The sequence below is a fragment of the Lottia gigantea genome, assembly GCF_000327385.1.
Source record: "Lottia gigantea unplaced genomic scaffold LOTGIsca_7, whole genome shotgun sequence".
Taxonomy (NCBI): domain Eukaryota; kingdom Metazoa; phylum Mollusca; class Gastropoda; family Lottiidae; genus Lottia; species Lottia gigantea.
The window spans coordinates 1,962,966-1,985,285 of record NW_008710370.1 but is presented as its reverse complement, the minus strand read 5'-3'; the positions used below and the strand labels follow the sequence as shown (position 1 = coordinate 1,985,285).

The window sequence follows — 22,320 nt, the reverse complement described above, 5'->3', positions numbered from 1 at the left end:
TTTGGAAAAAGACTATTAATATCATCTAATGTCCTAATTATAATACCACCATATTGATTTGGTTATGGGTGATCTTTATGAGGTTCTATAGGAGGTCTATATTCTAAGGCTAATTTCTTTTTAATATCCTCTTTAGATTTTAATATTGGTTGAAATAGAGTTTGTATATTTTCTGTTAATCCAAGTTGTTGTAATTTATTATTTTCAACTTGGGTCTTTATTTTATTCTTAGCTTTGATATATTCTCTATTTCTATTTAAAATATTACTCCAATTATCCATTTTTAAAAAAATAAACTTAACATATGTCAATCATACACTCTTTCACCTGCAGGTTTTCTAGTATTTTCAAATACATATCCATGATCATCTGGGTTTCTCCATTGAGCTTTACATTCTTTTTTAAATGCATCTCTGTCCATTCCGTGATTAATCGACTGAATGATTTGAGATAAATCTTTATCATTTAATTGAAATAATAAAAAACAATTTGCATTTTTTCTAATGAATATAGAATCCATCCCGTAAAAAGATTGGGATTGGTATATGCAGTGACAGTTGTGATGTCTTCCTTTCGTGAAGAATTCCTGTTGAACAGTTTGATTTCTTTGCGCTACGCAGTCGTCAAACAATATTAAGTTCTTTCGATTGCTATCAATATTAGACAAGTCTAGATCATTAACATTTTTCGTAAGAAAAACTTTTATATCCGTTGGACTCTTTGCTATCTTTGTTATCTATGATATCTTTTATTTCCACTTCTTCTTCGTTTCTTCGTAATATTGAAATATGTCTTGAACATCTTTCTTTGGTAACTATTCTAAAGCTTTGAGGAATTGATAAAACGATTGCTCTGGTGTTATTGTGTAGATATATAGTGAATCGAAATCTAAAAGGTTTGGTGTTGTCAACATGTTAAAAGTGAGATGAGTTTTCCCAGAACCGGAACTACCACATATACACATGAGCATTGGGTTATTAGGAAATATTTCTGAATCATTAAATTTTTTGCCCATTTTTTATTGTTTTATTTTATTCCAAAAACCACTCCATCTCCTTTATACTTTGAAAGATATATTCCTTCTCCAGTGCATATGTTTTTTAAAAATATTCCATAACCCTTATGTTTGACTTTGACTTCTCCTGTGTCAATACTAACTACTAATTTATTTAATCTTTGTTTAACAGTTTTCTTGGTTTCTTACCCAAATCGCTTCCCAAATTCTTTAACTGTACCTAATATATTTGCCACTCCTAAACCTCATGCTTGCTTTTCCATTTCTAAATTGTGTCTGCGTTCTTCGGCAGCTGTTGCTTTAGCTGCTTTATTTGAGATGACGGTTTTTGTTATTCCAACAGCCACTGCAATACCACCAAATTGCGTTCGCGTCAATTCTTTTTAAGTCTATATTGTCTCTTGACTTTACAATATTTGTATTTATCAATAAGTTTTTTAGTTATGCTGATTTGTTTACCATTGAAAGTTATTACAGTTGGGGAAGCTTCTATTATTTTCATAACTAAAGTTTCTGGTTTTATTTTTAAGGGTATATTTTTTACTCAATTCTTATCATTCTTCTATCTGCTATTTTAATTAAATGTTTTGCTTCTTCGGGTAGTAAACAATAACCGGTTACATCTCCTTGTGTTTTTTCAATATGAATATTTATGTTCACTCCTGTTTTGAAAAGATCTTCATGGTGAGCTGATAGATCAAAACAGAAGATTGGATGATTAAGTGCAAAATCTACATATTCAAACTGAGGTGGATTTCCAAATAATTCACACATGTTTTTATAGTTTCTATACAATTCATTATAATCCTTTGTGGTTGGATTAATTGTTAAAGGTTGGTTAGGATAATTATCGTTGTTTAATCTTACTTGAACTTTATGGATTATAGGATCTTGAGTTTGGTTCGTTGCTACCCTAAAGATATTATTGTTATTCGCTTGAGAATCTGGTAAGTTCTTGAAACCAATGCCAAGCTCTCTTCAGGTGCTACCAGGAATTTTTGAAAATGGTTCCTCAACTCAGTCAACTAAACGTTTTAAAGTCCAGAATACGTCAAATAAATATTATACTATTCCAGGTAAATCTATTTTTTGCAATGTGCAGCAGGTAGAAATAGTAGATACTGAGAAATCTCCTTCATCTAATTTTTTCTTCTGAGTTTAATCTTGATGATCTTTCAAATTGTATTGTCAGAAAAAAAGATAATAGCTTGAGATTTTGCAAAGACTATAGAAAATTGAATTCAAGTACTATAAAAGATGCATATTGTCTACTCAGAATTGAGGAAACTTTAGATTTCCTTTATGGTATGAAGTATTTTAGTTCTTTGGACTTGAAAAGTGGGCATTGGCAGGTGGCAGAAAAAGACAAGTTTAAAACTGCATTTACAGCTGGACCATTGGGTTTTAACGAATTCAATTCCATGCCATTTAGGTTAACGAATGCACCAGCAACTTTTCAGCACCTTATGGAACAGTGCATGGGTGATTTGAATTTAGTAAGCTGCTTGATATATTTAGACGACGTCATCATCTTTAGAAAAACCTTTTCTGAGCATCTTTCTCATCTAGAGTCTGTTTTTCAGCGTCTTCGGCAACACAACCTTAAGTTAAAATCTTCTAAATGTTCTTTGCTTCAATCTTCAATTAAGTACTTAGGACATGTTATTTCAGAGGAGGGTGTGCATACTGATCCAGATAAGATTTCATCTCTTCTAAAATGGCCTGTTCTGCAAAATGTAGATAAATTAAGAAGTTTCTTAGGATTCTGTGGGTATTTTAGACGTTTCGTATCTGGTTATGCTAGACCTTTAACTAGTCTTCTTTCAGGAAATAAGCCAAGTAAGCGTAAACGATGTCAAAGGAAAGTAGAAGATTCACCTAATAATTTTGTTTGGGGTCCAGTGCAGCAGAAAGCTTTTTCAAACCTTATTGAATGTTTAACATCAGCACCAGTTCTTGCATTTGCAGATTTTTCTCAGCCCTTTGAGTTACATACAGATGCGTCCTGTTTGGGACTTGGAGCAGTTTTGTACCAGATGCAGGATGGTCATCGTAGGGTCATAGCTTACGCAAGTAGGTGTTTATCTAAATCTGAACAGCATTATCCAGCTTATAAACTTGAGTTCTTGGCATTAAAATGGGCAGTAACGAAAAATGAATATCTGTATGGCAATAAATTCGTAGTTAAAACTGACAATAACCCTTTAACCTATGTTCTCTCATCGGCAAAGATAGATGCCACTGGTCATAGGTGGTTGGCTGAGTTAGCAGCATATGATTTTTTCTCTTGAATATCTTCCAGGTGTTCATAATGTGGTTGCTGTCTAGACCTCCTGTTTGTTTGGATTCTTCGGTGGTTTCTGCTATTGCCAACTATCATGATGTAGATATTGGTAAAATTGAGACGCTTTGTATGTCTGCAGAGGTAACTGATTACTTACTTACACCTTCGGCTCAAGATTGATCTTCTGAATTTATTGATAGTTCCTTAATTGGAAAGTCTCAGTATGATTATGCCCATATAAGGAATGTTATCGATTTGGTTAGGAAAGGTGTTCGTCCTGATAACAATATCTTACGTGCTTTGGATAAGGAATCCAGGTCTGTTCTGCGACAGTTTGATTCTCTGGTGATCCAAAATGACTTTCCATATCGTAAATTTTTCAAGATGGTACAGATCCAGTATTCCAAAACTTTGTTCCAGAGCATCTGAGAAGGGATGTTCTGTTCTTCTTGCATGATAAGGTTTGTCACATGTGCAGGGAGCGTACATTGGATTTGTTGAAGTCTCGTTTTTATTGGCCTGGTATGACAAAGGCAGCAGAAGACAAGGTAAAGTCGTGTCCGCGATGTATTCGCCGGAAGTCACCCAATGTGCCAGAACGTAAATATTCAATCTTCAGAACCCTTAGAACTTGTATGTATGGATTTTCTTTCTCTGGAAGCGACAAAAGGTGGCATGGAGATTATATTAATCATTACAGATCATTTTACTTAATTTTCAGTCGCAGTCCCAACTAAGAACCAATCAGCTAAGACAACAGCTAGAGCACTTCTTCAAAATTTCATTCTTCCATATGGCATTCCTACACGCATCCATTCCGACCAGGGTAGAAACTTCGAGAGCACCATCAAAAGAGGTATGTGCTGTCTTGGGCATCAAGAAATCTCATACAACTCTGTACCATCCAATGGGTAATGGTTTAACGGAGAGGTTTAATCGCACTCTTCTGAATATGTTGGGTACCTTGACAACTGAGCAGAAATCCAATTGGAAGCAGCATGTTTCTTTGTTGCTGTTCGCATATAATTTTACTCACCATGACACAACACATTTTAGTCCATACTTTTTGATGTCGTCATCCCAAATTGCTAGTTGATATTCTGTTTGGTTTTCCTGATTTGATGATTCTACTGTTTCCCATATTCTGTTTGCCCAATGTTTAAAATCACGGATTTCTTCTGCTTGTGACATTGTTAAAAATAATATTGATTTAGCACAGAAGAAGCAAAAGGTAAAGTATGATGTAAAACAAAGGGGTTTTGTTATTGGTGTTGGTGATTTAGTTTTAGTCAGAAATGTAAATATCAGAGGTAAGCAAAAATTAGCAGATAAATGGGAGGAAGATTTTTATATTGTTATATCTAAACCTGATTCAAATATTCCTGTTTATATTGTTCAAAAACAAGGCACTTTATCAACTCGTACATTACCCAGAAATCTTTTACTTCCAATAAGTAGTGGAGGTATACCCATTGCTTTACCCAGATCATCTCTTTCTATGAAAAACACTTCCACATATTCACGTGTTGATACTTCGCAGTCTACTATCTTGAATGATAATGATTCAAGTTCACCAGTTAATATCACGCATTGTGACATGTCAGCTGACAATTTAGTCCAATCGCTGAGCATTTCTTCTGACCAATCGAAATCGTCTCCAATTCCTAAAAAAAAGAACTCGTACAAAACCAGGATGGATGAAAGACAGTGATTGGGTTGTTTTTGTATAGTTAATGTGGGGTATGTAAAATATTTTGTAATTTTGTTCGTTGAAGTGTCGAAACGCCACTTCATCAAAGGGGGGATAGTGTAGTAGTGTTGTATATTATTGTGTAGCCTATATTGTTTCATATTGTCTTTTTGTATTTGCTTCGTTGCTATGTTGGTGTTTGTTATGTTGGCAGTCTCATTTTATCGTCTGCTAAGGCCATACCAAAATAATATTCTGTTCGTTGGGAATTCCGTACCCGATTTTCCGTTATCGAAATTTTATTTTTAAAATTAAAAAATAATATTCCGTATGTATCAAAAGAGCTCCCGTATGTAAAATTTTGAAAAAAGAATTTTTAATTTTAAAAAAAAAATTATATTGCGTATGTCCGTACCTCTAAATTGATCAGATAACATGATTGTTTAGCTCTCATTTTTAGTTTCATTTTTATTTCTCTAAGCCTAAAATTTGGTAGCAGAAGTAACTAATTGCTCCCTCTATTTCTGTTTGTCAGTTTGTGGACATCCTGCGACAATTATAGTAGAACATGTTCCAGCTGTTGAAAGAGGAGTTCGTACAGTAGTTTAGGCCCTTCGCTGAAGCAAGAACGTATTCTCGACGACTGAACACAGCGAAATTGCGGAAGTTGATAATTATCAGAAATAGGCATGGCCGATGCAGTGCTAGAATTAATATTTGTTTTTGTCTTTTTTACCAAAATGATTTTAGTAATCAAAATTAGGTCACACCAGAAACTTATTTCGCCATACATGGCGTTTGATGTTAAGCCTGAAAACACTTTTAAAGATGTTTATGATCTGGCATCTGCAGGAATTCAATCGTGCATATCACAGATCCCAGAAAAAGTGTACATCAAGGACAATATGGAAAAATCAGACGGTGTCTTGGTTACACTTTCGTTGAAAATTTCTCTGTGTGATGAACTGAAATCCAAGTTTGTGGACTTTTTAATTAACTTGCCTTCTCATTCTTCGTCTGAAGAACCTGTTTGTAATACTTCCAAAAGTGATAAAAATGTGTTCGATTTTATGATGGCATCAAGAAAGACATTAATATTTCCTGAAAAACCTACACCACCAGTCTTAGACAAAACCTTAACTGGACCTCAAAAACTATTTTGTGATGTGCTAGACTGGTGCAAAACAATTGATGATGGCTAGTCAAAAGACCAGTTAATCTGTGCAAAAGAAATTTTGTGGAAGATTACAAATTTTTTGTGGTATGTCGATACGCACCATGACAAATTTAAAACAGCTAGTTGTGCCATACCAAAATGTTTTGAAGCCTTTCAAGGCTACAATCGTGTTATTGAGTTGCATAAGAAAGCGCCCACCTTGAGTGTGAGTAAGCTGGAATGTTATTCTGCAGATTTAACAAAATGTTTGAGCTTTCCATGTATGGCCGCAACACTGACACCTATTATTATTTTTTATTGTTATTTTTTACACCATAAATAAAATAAATACTATTAATTGTTATTTTATCTGAATACATTCAAAATCATCCATGCTGGAAAATTTTAATGGTACCAAGGGACTTTTTTTTTTTCTAAAATTAAAAAATATTATATCGCACCAACCAAATCAATGATTACTAACTTTTAGACATTTCTTTTTTAAAATTAAAAAAAAAATTTCGTTCGCTCGTACCTTTTTTTTTTCAAGAAATCCCGAAGAACAGAAAATTATTTTGGTATGGCCTAAGTATAGTTTTGTAAATAGCACTCATCATGAGTTAAGTTAATTAGTCTTTTTTCCTATAGGTGGCAGTTTTTCACTAGTTTCCTAGTTACTTTGTTTTTGTTTTTCGTAAGGAAAGCATTGAGTTTCATGTGTTGAATATTTATAGTTTCACAGAGGATGATTATATTGAAATACTACTTTGAATTAAAACTCCTAGGAATTAGGGTAAGCATTGTATCTAATTGAAATAGGTTAAATTGTAAATATTAATCTTATCCGATTTTAAAACTGCAGCATATTTATTTCCATTACATAAAACTATCGTTTGGGTTATTTCCTAGTGTCTAAAATAGTTATTATATTTATTTATTTCAGAGTTTATAATATATACATTATATCTATATACCGAAGTATTTGCTATTTATTTGCTGTTGTAAATAAACTATTTTATATCAAGTTTTCCTGTCACTGGTTTTCTCTGTTACACGAATGAAGAAGTGTAACCAAAATGTCCTATAGATTACATAGAGTGACAATAAATCTTAAATAGGTTAAATTCTCCAACCAGCCATTCAAATGAAGGATTAAGATTTGTTTCCTGTATTGTAATTTCTGTTTGTTTCCACTTTCTCGGCAGATTATCCAAATTAAATTTTCGAATTATAGATTAGGGCAGATAATGATATAAACCATGTTAACCTAACTTAGAGAAAATATTAGTGATACAAGTTCACGTGTCAAAATGTTGAATATAATTTTAAAATTGAATAAAGTGAGTGAACATAAGTGAAGCATGTATATAACAACAGACATATTATATCACTATTTCCTTGCATCATGGCTAATGTACAAGTGAACGTGCGATTTGTTTCAAATAGAAGTGGTGGTCAGAAACTCTGCTACCAGTGTCATATATTCTTTGCTTCAGTAAAAGACATGGCTAGAGCAAAAAGTTGAAAAAAACTCTTCAATTTACACATTAGCATGAAATTTGTCAAAGCCTAATACTTCTATTATTAAAATGTCTGATTCACTGACTGCTCGCTTGTGATGACGTTGTGTCAGCAAATCCGTCAAAAGTTAGCTATTTTGTAAAAAATGTCTTGCCTACTTGTTGTCATTGTAGTAGCTGCTGTCGGACTCTAAAGAGTTGTGATCCTTGTCTAAAATATCAAAAATTTCCTTTCAGATATTTAGCAAACTGAAACAGCTTCTCGCTACTAACATAGAGTCAACTCTCTTTCTTGTCTTCTATGACGTCACAAGGTCATGTAAGGCAGACCCAATTTAAGATAGGCTTGGTTGCACAGCTTGATTGAAATTGTCTTTTTTTGCAGTTTTTGTACTGCAGATATAAAAATTTTCTGCCTAATATATTAACCAAGCCATGCCATGCTCCACAAATTTCTCATTTATTTCATGTCTTAAATCCTGTAAGATAAGATAAAAGCTGTAGCTCCTTTTGTGTTTACTAGCTAAATTTGATATGTTTTTACTAAGTAAAAGCAATTACTAAAAAACTGTTCATCCAAAACGAGCCAAGTTCGAATTTGAGCGAGATCACATCAATATATACATACATACCAATAACATTAAGATTAGATAAAAACTGTAGCCTTGTCTACAAGAAATGTGAACGGACAGACAGTCAAAAGGACACAAAGGGGTGATGACAATTGACGACGAAGTGGGTATAAAAATAAACTTTTTCATACATATCAAATGTTATTATACCTTCATTTTATATACACCAAATATAGGTAATTCCTGAACATGAGTTACAGTATACTGACATAATGTAAAGACATCATATGGTGGTAGAAATCTAATTCGTCTTGGTAATGGCCTGACATTTGAACTGTCTGAAAAATATTGAAAATAAAATTTCAAGGAATTTATAGTTTTGTCTGCTATGTATTATCTATTCTGGACAGACCAATTACAAACAGTTATAGAAAAAAGCCTAAATATACAGCATGACAATCAAATTATACCTTCAATCCTTGGGTGTTCACACTCACACCAAAGTGTTTACAAGCTAAAAATTGAACGCTTTCTCAAGAACAGGGGCAGTAACACCTACTAAATATTTTTTGGATTCTTCTGATTATCAATAGGGTTCATCCTAGGGTGATAACGAACATTCACACCAAGTTTCATCAAAATTTGTCAAGACGGATGGACAGACAGACATGGGTGAGGGCAATATACATCTGTGATTGTCAAATGCTTCTATAAAAAACTTCAGGACGAATTCCCTAACATCAAATACTAAACGTTTGGTGACTGCTCACAATAGGAATAAAAATCTGAGTAATGTTCTTGTCCATGGGAGATTAGATCCCCTTTCATTAACTCCACAGACCTCCTCCAAAGATCATTATTAGTCTTGTCAAACTTTCCACCATAAACCTAAACATAACAACAGAATAATACTAAAAATAGTACTTGTGGATATATTACCATTGTCACGATTAGGTTCAAATTTTAAGCATTTGGATGATGTTTATAGATATATGTATAGTCAAGTACTGATACAGGACAATGAGATATATGTTATGTGTATTAAGGAATGTCAGCAATAATGCCCTAATAGTATATTAAGATTATATTGGTATAAGGTTTTATAAGACATACTATCTTATAGAAGCACTCGCCTAGGTCACAAGTAGGGACTGTGGATATAAGCATTGGAATACATCAATTTGATAGGAAATAACCTACTTCTGGAGAGATTTACAAGATAAACAAATAATTCTCGATTATCAAATTGATGTATTCAATGGTAATTTATCCACAAATTACTATTCTTAGTATTATTTGCAGGTTACAAACACTCTGCTTTGTTTCCGTTAATCGAAAAAATTTTTTTTTTTTTTTTTCGAATTCTTGACAGAGCTCACAGACGAAACTGTACATGGTATGGATATATTTTAACTATGTCGTACCTATACTCCGCAGTCATTAGATTTTAAATGTCAAACAGTACATATTTGAAAAAACGGAAAGCGTAGAGGTGTACCACTATGACTAACTACGGAAAGCACTGGTATGCTTATTTACAGCTCGATTTACATACAATTTTCTGCATTGTATTGCATAAACGTAACGTTATACTGTGGCACTTTAAATTATGCAAATTTGCTATATTTTTTGCAAGTTATAACAGCAAAGCCTCTCTAGCACTGTACCAAACTTGGTATGTATGTGTATAATCAAATTCTGAATTCGATGCAAATATTGAATTTTTGTTGTGCGCATGCGCATTACCAACTTTCTTATCTCTTATCCGAATTTTATCAAACTTGGTATGTATGTGTATAATCGAATTCTGAATTTGATGGAAATATGGAATTTTTGTTCTGCGCATGCGCATTACCAACTTTCTTAATTCTTATCAGAATTTCATCAAACTTGGTATGTATGTGTATAATCCAATTCTAAATTTGATAAAAATATTAATTTTTTGTTGTGCGCATGCGCATTACCAACTTTCTTAATTCTTATCAGAATTTCATCAAACTTGGTATGTATGTGTATAATCCAATTCTAAATTTGTTGGAAATTTTTGTTGTGCGCATGCGCATTACCAACTCACTAATTTCTTATCCGAATTTAAACAAACTTGGTATGTATGTGTATCATATCCAATTCTAAATTTGTTGGAAATATTGAATTTTTGTTGTGCACATGCGCATTACCAAATCTATTATTTTTTATCCGGATTTCATCAAACTTGGTCTTTATTAATTGACAAATATTCTTTTATTCCTAGTCAATATACTTGAAACTCAAGGCACTTTTGGATATTTGCATTTAGAGATGCAGAAAAGTATTTACATCAATGTAATTGCAATAGACCATCTTCGTATGTACCTGAATGTCGTAACCCGCCCTGCATCAGTACTGTTATTAGAACAGTTCTAGTCTGTTATTATGTTTAGGTTTATGGTGGAAAGTTTGTCAAGTCTAATAATCATCTTTGGAGGAGGTCTGTGTAGGATGTCATTATCAGATGTCTGATCAGGAAAATATAAAGATAGCTTGCCAGGCAAGGTTATATATCCCACAGGCAGCTTTGATTTTCAATAAAAATATTTGGCAATACAGTAACAATTAACAATATGAAACATTCAACCTTCAGTCATACACTTCTTTAGGGCGATACTGAATAATATTGAGTAACTCATACTAAATATTTTTCGATTTTTCAGATTTTCCATAGAGTTCATCTTTGAGTGATTACAAACACTTCACACCAAGTTTTGTCAAAATCTGTCAATAATTCAACCTTCCAGAATGTTTACGGGCTAAAAAATTAATGTGTTTTCAAGAACAAGGGCAATGACTCATACTAAATATTTTTCCATTGTGCTGATTTTCATTAGGGTTCCTCCTTGGGTGATTACAAACACACCAATTTTCATCAAATCTGTCAATAACTCAACCTGTGTTTACAAGCTAAAAATTGAACATGTTTTCAAGAAGAGGGGCAAATACTCTTTCTAAATATTATTCGATTCTAATTTTTTATAGGGTTCATCCTTGGGTGATAACTAACAGTAACACTCACACCTAGTTTCATCCAAATCCATCAAGAATTGTGCTTCCTAGACTATATACGAGCTAAAAATTGAACGCGTTTTCAAGAACAAGGGCAATAACTCATACTAATTAGATTTTTTTCTGATTTTCGATAGGCTTCATCAGTGGTTGATAACAAACATTCACAGTCAATTTGTCAAAATCAATGGCAATGACTCATACTAATTATTTTTCGATTTTTCGATTCATCCTTGGGTGATAGCTAACACTCATTTTTCTGATTAATCAAGGGTAATCCTTGGGTGATTAGTAACACTCACATCAAGTTTCATCAAAATCTGTCAAGAATTGCCAAAAATTTCTAGGCAGATTGAGGCCATACAAAATATTGAATACTCAAGAGATATTTCTATAACTTTCACCTGGATACCACACCATAAGCATAGATTAAGAAAGCAATGACTTCAGAGACCCTGGTTTACACTCCATATATATACGATTTTAGGTTTCACCTGGAAGGTTAAGCCTACCTTTTTGAATGATATCAGAGTCAACAGACTGAACACAATGGTGGATTACAAGATTATCTAATGGAGCTGTCAACCCTTCATTTAAATATGATATATTAAATGTTATATCTGAAGTAACTCCATCAATTTCTGCTTTACATGTTACACTTCCATAAACTTCTAATGTATCTTTACTTTGCTCCTCTTCACACTGAAATATGATAATTCAATGAAAATGAGTGCTATGTTTGTAGTAATAAAGTAATAGAAACCCAATATCAACTTTACCTGTAAGGTGAAGTTTGATTGTAATTTTATTCCACTGTTGACGGCGGAGATATCATGTAAGATGTCATATTTCAAAGAGTGAAATGGTGACTTATTAGGATTAACCAGCTTGTAAAGTGTGGGCAAAACACCAACTATCAATATTTTACGTTACAGGTGATAATAATAATAATTTATTTATTTCGTACATAAAGTACACAAAAGAAAGAAAGCAATAAAAACTCGAACTGTGCAGTGCATATTCTAGATGATATATATCAGTGAAACGTAGCATTTTAAAGCGGGATTTCTTACTGAAAAAAAAGTTTGTGAACATTCGGTAGTAAAAAATCGATAAACGTGAAAAGACGCATGAATTTGATACCATTGGGTACTAGAATGTGTTATTATTCGGTAGTATAAATTCGAATAGGTCTCAACAAGCACAATAACTTTTGTTCTGATCAAGAGGTCAACAAAGGTCAAATAAGAGATATTAGCCTTAAAAGTTTTAAAAATTGCTGTTTTCGGAAGTCTGAAAAAGCGGAAGAATATGTCAAAGATAAAAGTATGAATGGACATCCTAGATCAATGACCTTAAACCTTGCAAAGGTAAAGTAACCCGGATTTGCCATGCCCACTTCAAAAATTTTGTTTTGTCTCTAATAATGTGTACAATGTTGAATAATGTTCAAAATTTCTAGTGTTTACAATCATTAGATCAGGAGATATTCGTAGTTAAAAGTTTTTTTAGGCAACGGTGACTGTCGGTGGATTAAAGACACTGTGAATTTACTTAGAAGTCAGTACAAAATTTTCAATTTTTAAAAAACGCAATATTGATCAAAATATCAAGTGTGATATATCACCAAAAAGGAGAGGTCATGCACTCTAAGAATATATAAGAAATTTTGTCATATGTTAATTAGGTCACGTGACAGATCTCTTCAAAGTTAAAAATAGCAATTTTCAATTGCCTATAGAACCGGAAGTTAACATTACACAACAAAAAAAATGACATATTCGGATAGATCTCGTCTAAGGCTACAACTTTTGTTCTGGTCACAAGGTCACCAAAGGCTAAGGTCAAGAGATATGAGCCTTCAAAGTTTTGGACAATATTGAAAAAAAATCAACCGGAAATAACTCGAAAGCAAAATCGAAATTCAAAAATCGGAGTGCTATTTTAGTCATTTGTTTAAAGTAATGAACAGAAAAAAAATTACGTTCAAAATACATTTAGAATTAGAGCAGCAATTCGAAAAAAATTATGAATTGTTAACTAAGACCCATAGGGCTATAAACTAAGACCCATAGGACTATAAAACTAAGACCCAAAGGGCTATAAAACTAAGACCCAAAGGGCTATAAAACTAAGACCCAACTAGAAAACTAAGACCCATAGGACTAATCTTAATCCGCCACTGATTATCTGGTTGATTCAAAAATTACTGAATTCGATTTCTATGTGCTTTAGTCTTGGGCATTTAAAAAATGTCTTGTGCCAGTCGCAGATGATTTTATGTAAGTTTTCTGTAAGTCCCCCAATACCCTCTCCCTTTGTGCCTCAACCCATATTTCTTTCTTTGTATTAATGGAGTGTTCACATTAATTATTACCACCAAGCCCCATTGTTGCTTCGCAAATTATCGAATTGAGAAATTGCTGCAGTAGCCTAACGGCAACATTGTTGACATCTTCTATAAGCCCAAAATAAAGTCACGTGACGTCAAATCATGAGACTTTTTGTCGGCAAGGACGTGACGACTACGAAACGACGTTTAACTTAAAACCTACACACAGAGTATCCATTAAGTTTAATTTATGAATATAGTATTTTAGAGATGATATAGAGATTCTTGCACACAAGCATTGGAACTTAATGATTTGCCTCGAAATTTTGCCATTTACATTTTTCTTTATTTCTTTCAACTAGGCCTAGTAAAGTCTTGTTGTTTACTTTACGCTGGCTACAATAAAAAGTTGGAATGTTCTTATAATGAATGAAAATACAAAACAATGAATAATCTTTCTTATTTTCAATTTGAAATTTTGTGACTATATCCTTTGTATGCGTTAAAAAATAATATGTGAGCCTAATATGTTGTCACGGACATAATCTCCACTCACCTGTAAATCATGTAGTAGTAGTTGCCTAGCAAGATACGCCGACTTCCTTGATAAATTTTAAGTTAATCAAGGGCGCTTGTCAATCTATGTCAAATTTAACTAAAAATCTAACCTGTCAAATATTGATTTTGACGTGTTTTAGTAAGTCCAGGGCAATAATTAGTCAAAGTCAAGGGCAATAACTCATAAACCGTCGATCGAAAAATCGTCAATTTCGAACTTGTCCAAGATCTCATCAATATAAATGATCACACCAAATTTCATTCAAATAAGATAAAAATTGTAGTTTCTATCGCGCTCACAAGCCATTTTTGGACGGATGGACGGATGGACAGACATTATAATTTGGGTGTATAGAAAGGAATGACATGATGCGCTTAGGCCTACTTTAATTCACGGTTAAACTCAACAAAGTGGGATGGTTAACAATTGCTATTTAAAGTACTGGGAGCTAGAATTCTGATGTTAAATCAAATTTTGGTCACAGAAACTTGAATTGTTCCGCTTATCTAATCAGTAATACTGTTCACAACTTACCGTATAAATTATTGCCTTCAAATCTTAGTGTATCCATGATTATAAATATTTGAATGTGATCTCATCGATTCGATTTTGAGAGACTTGAATATTTCAATGACTCAACAATGACGTCATGTGTATACAGTAGACTTCATTATCCTGTCCCATTTCGTCTACACACAGCTGTGACGGAAGAATTCCTTCCGTCAGAGGCTATATCAGCAAGAAGCTCAAATTTGGATACACTAATTTTTTAGAAAGAAGATAAGCTTGTGTGTGAAATAAAAGAAAAAGTTAAATTTTTTGTTTAAGTCTATTTGAATGAATGATTAATTATCATTTTTATATAGATTTTTGTATAGTTTTAGTAGTTTTGAAGATTCAAGACCAAAAGCAACCTAAAAAATCTGCCCGTTTAAATATATTTTGGACATTTCGAAATTTCAATTCGAAATTACAAGATGTAATTTCAGATTTCTCAGAAAAGTTTGTTACTGCATTAAATGTTATAGTGGCCGATGCTTCGATTAATGTAGGGGGCATGAGCACAAACGACGCGGTATTGCGACGGGTGCCTGGGGTTATTTCAATTAGTCAAATAAAAAGTGGAAATAGGGTTGTCGGGCCATGGTCGGTTTTCCATGTTTTTGGATGCGATTTTGATTAATGGAATTGTTTTGCTTGTACGGATTTTTCACAAGTCACAGTCACAAAATTTAATTTTGTAAAACAAAAAGATTATTTAATGTTTCGTATCACCAAACATAATAAGAACATTTGGTTTGGGTGTAATAAGACTTTATTCTTAAATCGTTAAACCAATGGATACTCGCATCTAAAAGATTACTTGACAAAATAAGGTAAAATGAGCGAGGGGTAATACAAACATTCTCAGTCTTAAAATGAGACAAAAACAAGGGTCAATAACACATATAAGTATAATAAAATACAATAAAATCAAAAAAAAAGAGTGGGTGGGTAAAATTATCGGACACTGTGCAGATACACGCATACAGAGCCAGCGACGTATCAGCCAGGAAGATCGAGATAAATACTAAATGGTAAACAACAAGAGTATCTGCGAGTTCGGGCAAGTTGAAGTAAATTATATAATAGCAATTTGTAGCCTTATTACATAACATGAGCTTGAAATTGTCCAAGCTCACGTCTCAGGCACGTGCCGGGTCGAGATGATACATTCGGATTTTTCCCCCTTTCAGCGATGCAGGTTGGAGGGGCTGACATAGAAGAAGCGTCTAGTCGTTCGGATGAGACAATAAACCGAGGCCCCATGTACTATTGGCTGTTCACAATAAAGATCCTGAAAAAATTCCCATCATTGCACACTGCATGGCGTTTGCCACGACTCCATTTCATTTCAGGTTTTGAAAAGAACTGTTTTATTTACTCTAAATTATAACATATTTAAAAATTTTGGGTCTTAGTTTTGTAGTCCTATGGGTCTTAGTTTTCTAATTGGGTCTTAGTTTTCTAGTTGGGTCTTAGTTTTATAGTTAGGTCTTAGTTTTATAGCCCTATGGGTCTTAGTTTTATAGTTGGGTCTTAATTTTATAGAGTCTTAGGTCTTAGTTTTATAGACACCCAACAGAGGATCATGTCAGATAATGTGTGACATATGCAGTTTTGGCTGGGGAGCGTGACCAGAAGTTGACAAAAAAAAAAAATAGTCATTTGCAAAACAAAGCAGTGCATTCGAACATGAGCCCTGACCTATGTGACGTGTTCATAGTTGATGTCAGGCCCAGCAACCTCTTGTCAGTGTCTATTTAAAGCCAGGCATGTGGTCAACCTTAAATTATATAAACATATAACCCAGGAGGGACTAGGGAGGAAATTATATAAACATATAACCCGGGAGGGACTAGGGAGGGAAGATTAATATATTCATATAATTTCTCTTATACTTAGCTTAGGGTTTATCGCTGAGAGTTAAATTATATTCCATCTATGCCCTTTGGGCATTTCAGATTAATATTGCATAATTTAAAGAGGTTGACAACAAGAATTGAAAAAATTAAAAAACCAGAAAATGTTCATAATTTATTCAGCACAACATCTGATAAAGATTTATTGTTGCTATAGGTGTAAAAGATCATGGACTTATAATGCTGATATTGTATAGTGTTGTGTAATGGATCCTTTCTTAATTTTTATTTTAATTTACCTCAAAACTCCCTAATTTGGAAGTCATGTAAATATAGCCATTCTTTCATTAAAAAATACTTTTCATTAATTATCTATTCCCTAAACCACCCCATAGCACTATTGTCTAAAAAATAGTGTTATTATTTATTTTTTTTATAATGTTTTAATTTGACCAGGAGGAGGGAAAATATTTTATGTAAAAAGTTCCTATCAAGCAACATTTTACTTGGATTAAATCATCTATTCAGAAGAGAATAAATCACTCTATTTACTGATTCACCTCAGATTTATTTTTCTTATTTCTATAATAAAAAGAAATCATTTTCATATGTTATAGGTACTTAGGTGTTTCTTCATTACATTAATACACTTTTAGTATATATGGAAAGAAAGACAATGTATAAATTTCAATTTCTTTGTACTTTTTTCAACAAATTCTGCTCATTCATTTTTTACAATCTGCATTCCATGCATGTTGTTCTTGCAAAAACTGGTAACATTCATGCTATATAGCCATATATATGTATTTCAAAATTTATATGAGTACAATAAATCATAAATCATATAAAACATAACATCAGCTCGTTGACAAAACCTCGTATCTGCAAAATTAAGTTTTTTGTTTTATTTGGCCATCGTAAATGGTTTTTAGAGGCGCATACTGTGACAAAATCTCGTAGTTCTTGTCCAATCAGAAGTGGCAAGTAATGACACGTGCCAATATGTCGTATTGTAATTGGTCAATTTTTTACTATGACAAAACCTTGTATGAAGGCGACGTCGACGTAAAGTTTCAAAGACGTGATATTTTTATGTTAAAATCATCAATTTGGTAAGAAGAAACTTATTTTAAGATTTTCCAATCGTTAAACATTATCTGTTTGACGTGTTTCTAATAAACAATAGTCAGTGTTACATTTTTATGGCCTTTTATATTGTCATATTGAATAGTAGGCCTTATGAGATCGCCATGCTCTTGTTTACAAGTAATATTAAAATACCCATGTGTTATTATTATTTTTCCCCATTATATCCTTGGTAAAGTAATACAATGCAATACAATATTATAAAACTGTATTAATCACGTTTATCAGAGTGTATATGCTGATACGATAATTTGTAATAACATGATTATCTCGTATTGCACATTTTATATAGCCCTAAAACGCAGATACGATATTTTGTTATTGGTATGTTTTTTTTAATATACCACACGAATATGATTATCATGAATAATGAATATCGTATATTTCATTGCAGGTTATCATGTTCTCCAGAGGTTTGTTGATGGTTAAATTGGCCACTGAAAAAGTTCAAAATGAAGCAAAATCTATCCAATCTAAAGCACAAATGACTAAACCAAAGTTTCGTTCACAAAGCGATACATTATGCAGAAATCCTGTAAGAACATTTCATAAAGCCCAAACTGTGGAATCAAGTTGTCATACAGAGGATCCAGACCTTGAACTTGTTATCATAGAAGCATTAAAAGGCACCTTATTAACTGAACCAATAATAGAAACGATTGTGAAAGATCTGGAAGATAAATCAAAATTAGAAATTTTGACGGAATCTTTTACAGAAGAAACGAGATTAGAAAGTAGCCCTACAAGGTCAGCAATTGAAAGTTTAACAGAACCAAGAATTGAAAGTTTAACAGAAACAAGAATTGAAAGTTTAACAGAATTGAAAGTTTAACAGAACCAAGAATTGAAAGTTTAACAGAAACAAGAATTGAAAGTTTAACAGAACCAAGAATTGAAAGTTTAACAGAAACAAGAATTGAAAGTTCAACAGAACCAAGAATTGAAAGTTTAACAGAACCAAGAATTGAAAGTTTAACAGAACCAAGAATTGAAAGTTTAACAGAACCAAGAATTGAAACAGATCAGGGACGTTACATACTAGAATCGGAAAGTTCAGGAGATGATTACAACTCAGACAGAGACCCAGAGTACCAACCACCCAAAAACCAATCAGAGTCTGAAGCTGAAGAAATGATAGATCAAATTAAAAGATTGAAAAGAAAAAGAAGAGAGTCGAATCCAGATATTTGGAATAAAAATATTCAAAAGCAGAGAAGAATGGAAGGTAAAAGTTTTAAAGGACTTGAGAAAAAAGAAGGAAAGAGGGTCTTTGGAAAGGACAGTCAGGAAAGATTACTTACACCACGTACTTGTTCAAAGAAATGTGAGAAAAACAAAGAGTGTGCCAAAATTTCGGATGAAGATAGGAGTGAGATATTGTCTGGTTTCTGGCAAAAGCTGGATTGGAAAGAACATCAACTGTATGTAAATTCACTTATACAATCTGTACCTGTTCAAAGAAGAACTGATGCACCAACTGCTTCTAGAAGAAACGTTAGCCACAGGTACTTTTTGCGAAAGAATGAAGAGAGAGTCCAAGTTTGTAAAAGTCTATTTCTTTCAACTCTTGGCATTGGGGAAAAACAGTTTATGGTTGGTTATCCAAAGTTTCCGATGACAGTTATGGTATGCCAGAATAAACACCAAACAAACATAGAAGGGAAGCAAGGCGATGCTAATTTGAGGGAAAGCGCAGAGAACTTTCTTGACAAATTACCAAAACTAGAATCGGATTACTGCAGATCGACGAGTAGCAAGATGTACCTAGAGCCAACCTTCCATACCTTTTCAGAAGTTTATCAAACATACAGGAATGATTGTGCTGCTACTGGAGAGACACCAGCATCGTCTTGTATACTAAAAGCTGTGTTTAATGAGAAAAATATTGGCCTGTTTAATCCGAAAAAAGATCAATGTGATCACATAAAGAAGCTGCCAGAAAAGAAAAGTCTGAAGATAAAGCTAGATGTCAAGAAAATCTAGAGCATAAGTTGATCACCATTGACCTTCAGTCAGATTTGTTGAGCCCTAAATTACACGCTAGTGCCCTTTATTTTAAAACCAAATTGGCGTGTCATAATTCCACCATTTTGGATTTAACCACCACAGATGTTATGTGTTATATTTGGCATGAAGCTGAGGGCGATTTAACTGCAAATTCCTTTGCATCATGTTTATATGATTATATTATTAATATATTGAAGGATAATCAGATAAAATCGTTAACTATCTACAGTGATGGCTGTTCTTATCAGAACAGAAATGTAATTTTGAGTAACACTTTGATACAAATAGCCACAGCTAAAAACATTGATATAACACACAAATATTTGATTAAAGGTCACACACAGATGAAAGTGGACAGTGTTCATAGTGTTATTGAACGAAAGATTAAAAATTCCCCGATTTACACCCCGCAAAATTATGTTGATATTATTAAATGTTTCCGTCCCCGAAATCCATATCAAGTTAAATATGTTGACTTTAGTTTCTTCAAGAAATTTTCTACTTTCAAATTTTATTCATCCACACGACCAGGCTCAAAAGTAGGAGACCCAACAGTCACAGATATACGCGTACTTCATTACAATACAGATGGCACCATACAGTTTAAATTGGACTTCAATGAGCCACTTCAGGATTTACCTCGAAAAGCCAGGCTGAAGTCACCCCCACGACAATTTGATATACCCCCTCCGCTTCACTCCCATCGCCTTCCAATTAAACAAAGTAAATATTCCCATCTGCAAGAACTAAAATCTGTTATCCCCAAAGATTACCATGCCTTTTATGACGCAATCCCCAACGCCTAGACGTTTGAAAATTTATTGTTTTATTCATAATGAAATCAATTTACATTAAAATTTATTCTAAAGTAAACCAGCTTTAATTTTTATGCCTTTTGGAATGTTTTGTGACAATGAAGTTCAGGCTTGTGGGGTGGGGTGGCATGGCATAGTAAGGTGGAAGAGGAGGCTCGGGCACTATTTTAAACGGAATTTACCCAGTTCCTACTCAATTTCAAAACATCGTAACTGCAATTTTTATGTAAATATTAGGATCGGATTTAGATTCAAAGTGTCGTATGTGGCGTATGTACATAGTCAACTTTTTTGAAAACCAAACTATCGTATCTACACTGTTAGTTTAACACGTTTATGTAGGCTTGTACCTTTAAAACGACAAATTATAAGCGTCTTCAATGTCGCTTTTTTCTTAAAACAATCTGTGTATTGAGCACCACACTTACGAAAAAGAGTTTTTTGTCTCTCCTGAAAAGTCATATATTTGCGGATACGAGGTATTGTCAGTGAGCCGATGATATTAGAAAAGTTTTGTATTTGTGTACTAAAAATTTAAATGCATTGAATTTAGATGACATTAGAAAGGCAACATTAAAAGACAAAATTCTTACAAAAGTAATTAACAAACTAGACAATTTTGATTGGAAATATGAAGAAGATAAAGAGTTCATTCCTTATTTTAGAATACGAAATGAGCTTTCTAAATGTGAAAATTTATTGTTAAGAGGCAATAGAATCGTCATGCCTGTTACTTTACAAAAGCAAATTTTAAATTTGGCACATGAATCGCATCAGGGTATTGTAAGAACCAAGAAATTTTTAAGAGAACGTTTCTTTTGGTATTACATGGATGAGCAAATTGATTAAGAATTGTACATTGATTATTATTCATGTTATCCTGAAGCTTTTATCATTAAGGATATTTCATCTAGAAATATTATAAGATGTTTAGAACAAGTATTTTCTAGATTTGGTTATGTTGATTGTTTAGTAAGTGATAATGGTAAATCTTTTGTAAGTGAAGAATTTGAATGTTATCTCAAGTCATGTGATATTAAGCATAATAAATCCTCTCCTTATTTTCCCAAATCAAATGGAAAAATTGAAAACGATTTCATCGTTATTTAAAGAAAGGATTAAGAGCGGCTGAGTCTGAAGGAAAGGACTGGAAAGATGAATTGCATAAGATTTTGTTAGGTTATAGATCATTTCCTGCTAGTTGTACAAATGAAACTCCTGCTAAATTGTTATTTTCTAGAGACATTAAAACTAAAATTCCTTTATTTAAGAACAATGATACAGTAGATCATGATAAAATTAAAACTTATCATAAAAGATATCAAAACAAAATGAAAGATTACACAGATCAAAGGAGACATGCAAAGTCTCATAGTTTTGAAATTGGTGATATTGTGTATATTGCAAATTTAAATACTAGTAAATTACAATCAAACTATAAAAGTGTGAAATATGTCATATTGAAATTTATAGCTAATGAAACTTGTGAAATTGTCAATACTGAAACTCATGTCAAATTGATAAGAAATGTTAAATTTTTGAGACATGTACCTTTGGATAGTAATGATATATTAATAGATGATACAAGTGATATGCAAAATGTTAATTTTGAAAATCCTATGCATTTGGCAGAACCTCCAACAGATAGTCCAAAAAAGCATGTTGACTTTAATATTCCAAGAAGATCTGAAAGAGTAAGAAAGCCAAAGAAAGATTCAAATTTTGTTTATTACTAAATTGATCTATACATATTTTATTTGTCAGTAGATTCAAGAAATGAATT

The 22,320-nt window shown here is 32.8% G+C and overlaps 3 protein-coding genes across 3 annotated transcripts; 2 read left to right on the top strand and 1 right to left on the bottom strand.

Moving 5' to 3' along the window:
- Positions 1-7,021: 7,021 nt before the first annotated feature.
- LOTGIDRAFT_154993 (hypothetical protein) lies at positions 7,022-14,738 on the bottom strand (the record flags this gene model as incomplete). Its single annotated transcript, XM_009065503.1, has 5 exons — positions 7,022-7,057; positions 8,448-8,575; positions 11,789-11,978; positions 12,056-12,189; positions 14,702-14,738. The coding sequence occupies 5 exons, from the start codon at positions 14,736-14,738 to the stop codon at positions 7,022-7,024; spliced, it is 525 nt and encodes a 174-aa protein (XP_009063751.1).
- A 3,796-nt stretch (positions 14,739-18,534) lies between these two features.
- Positions 18,535-18,984, top strand: LOTGIDRAFT_107697 (hypothetical protein; the record flags this gene model as incomplete). Its single annotated transcript, XM_009065502.1, has 1 exon — positions 18,535-18,984. A coding segment is annotated over one exon (450 nt), but the record flags the coding sequence as incomplete, so codon positions are not given.
- A 2,246-nt stretch (positions 18,985-21,230) lies between these two features.
- LOTGIDRAFT_107826 (hypothetical protein) lies at positions 21,231-21,386 on the top strand (the record flags this gene model as incomplete). Its single annotated transcript, XM_009065501.1, has 1 exon — positions 21,231-21,386. A coding segment is annotated over one exon (156 nt), but the record flags the coding sequence as incomplete, so codon positions are not given.
- Between the last annotated feature and the right edge of the window lie 934 nt (positions 21,387-22,320).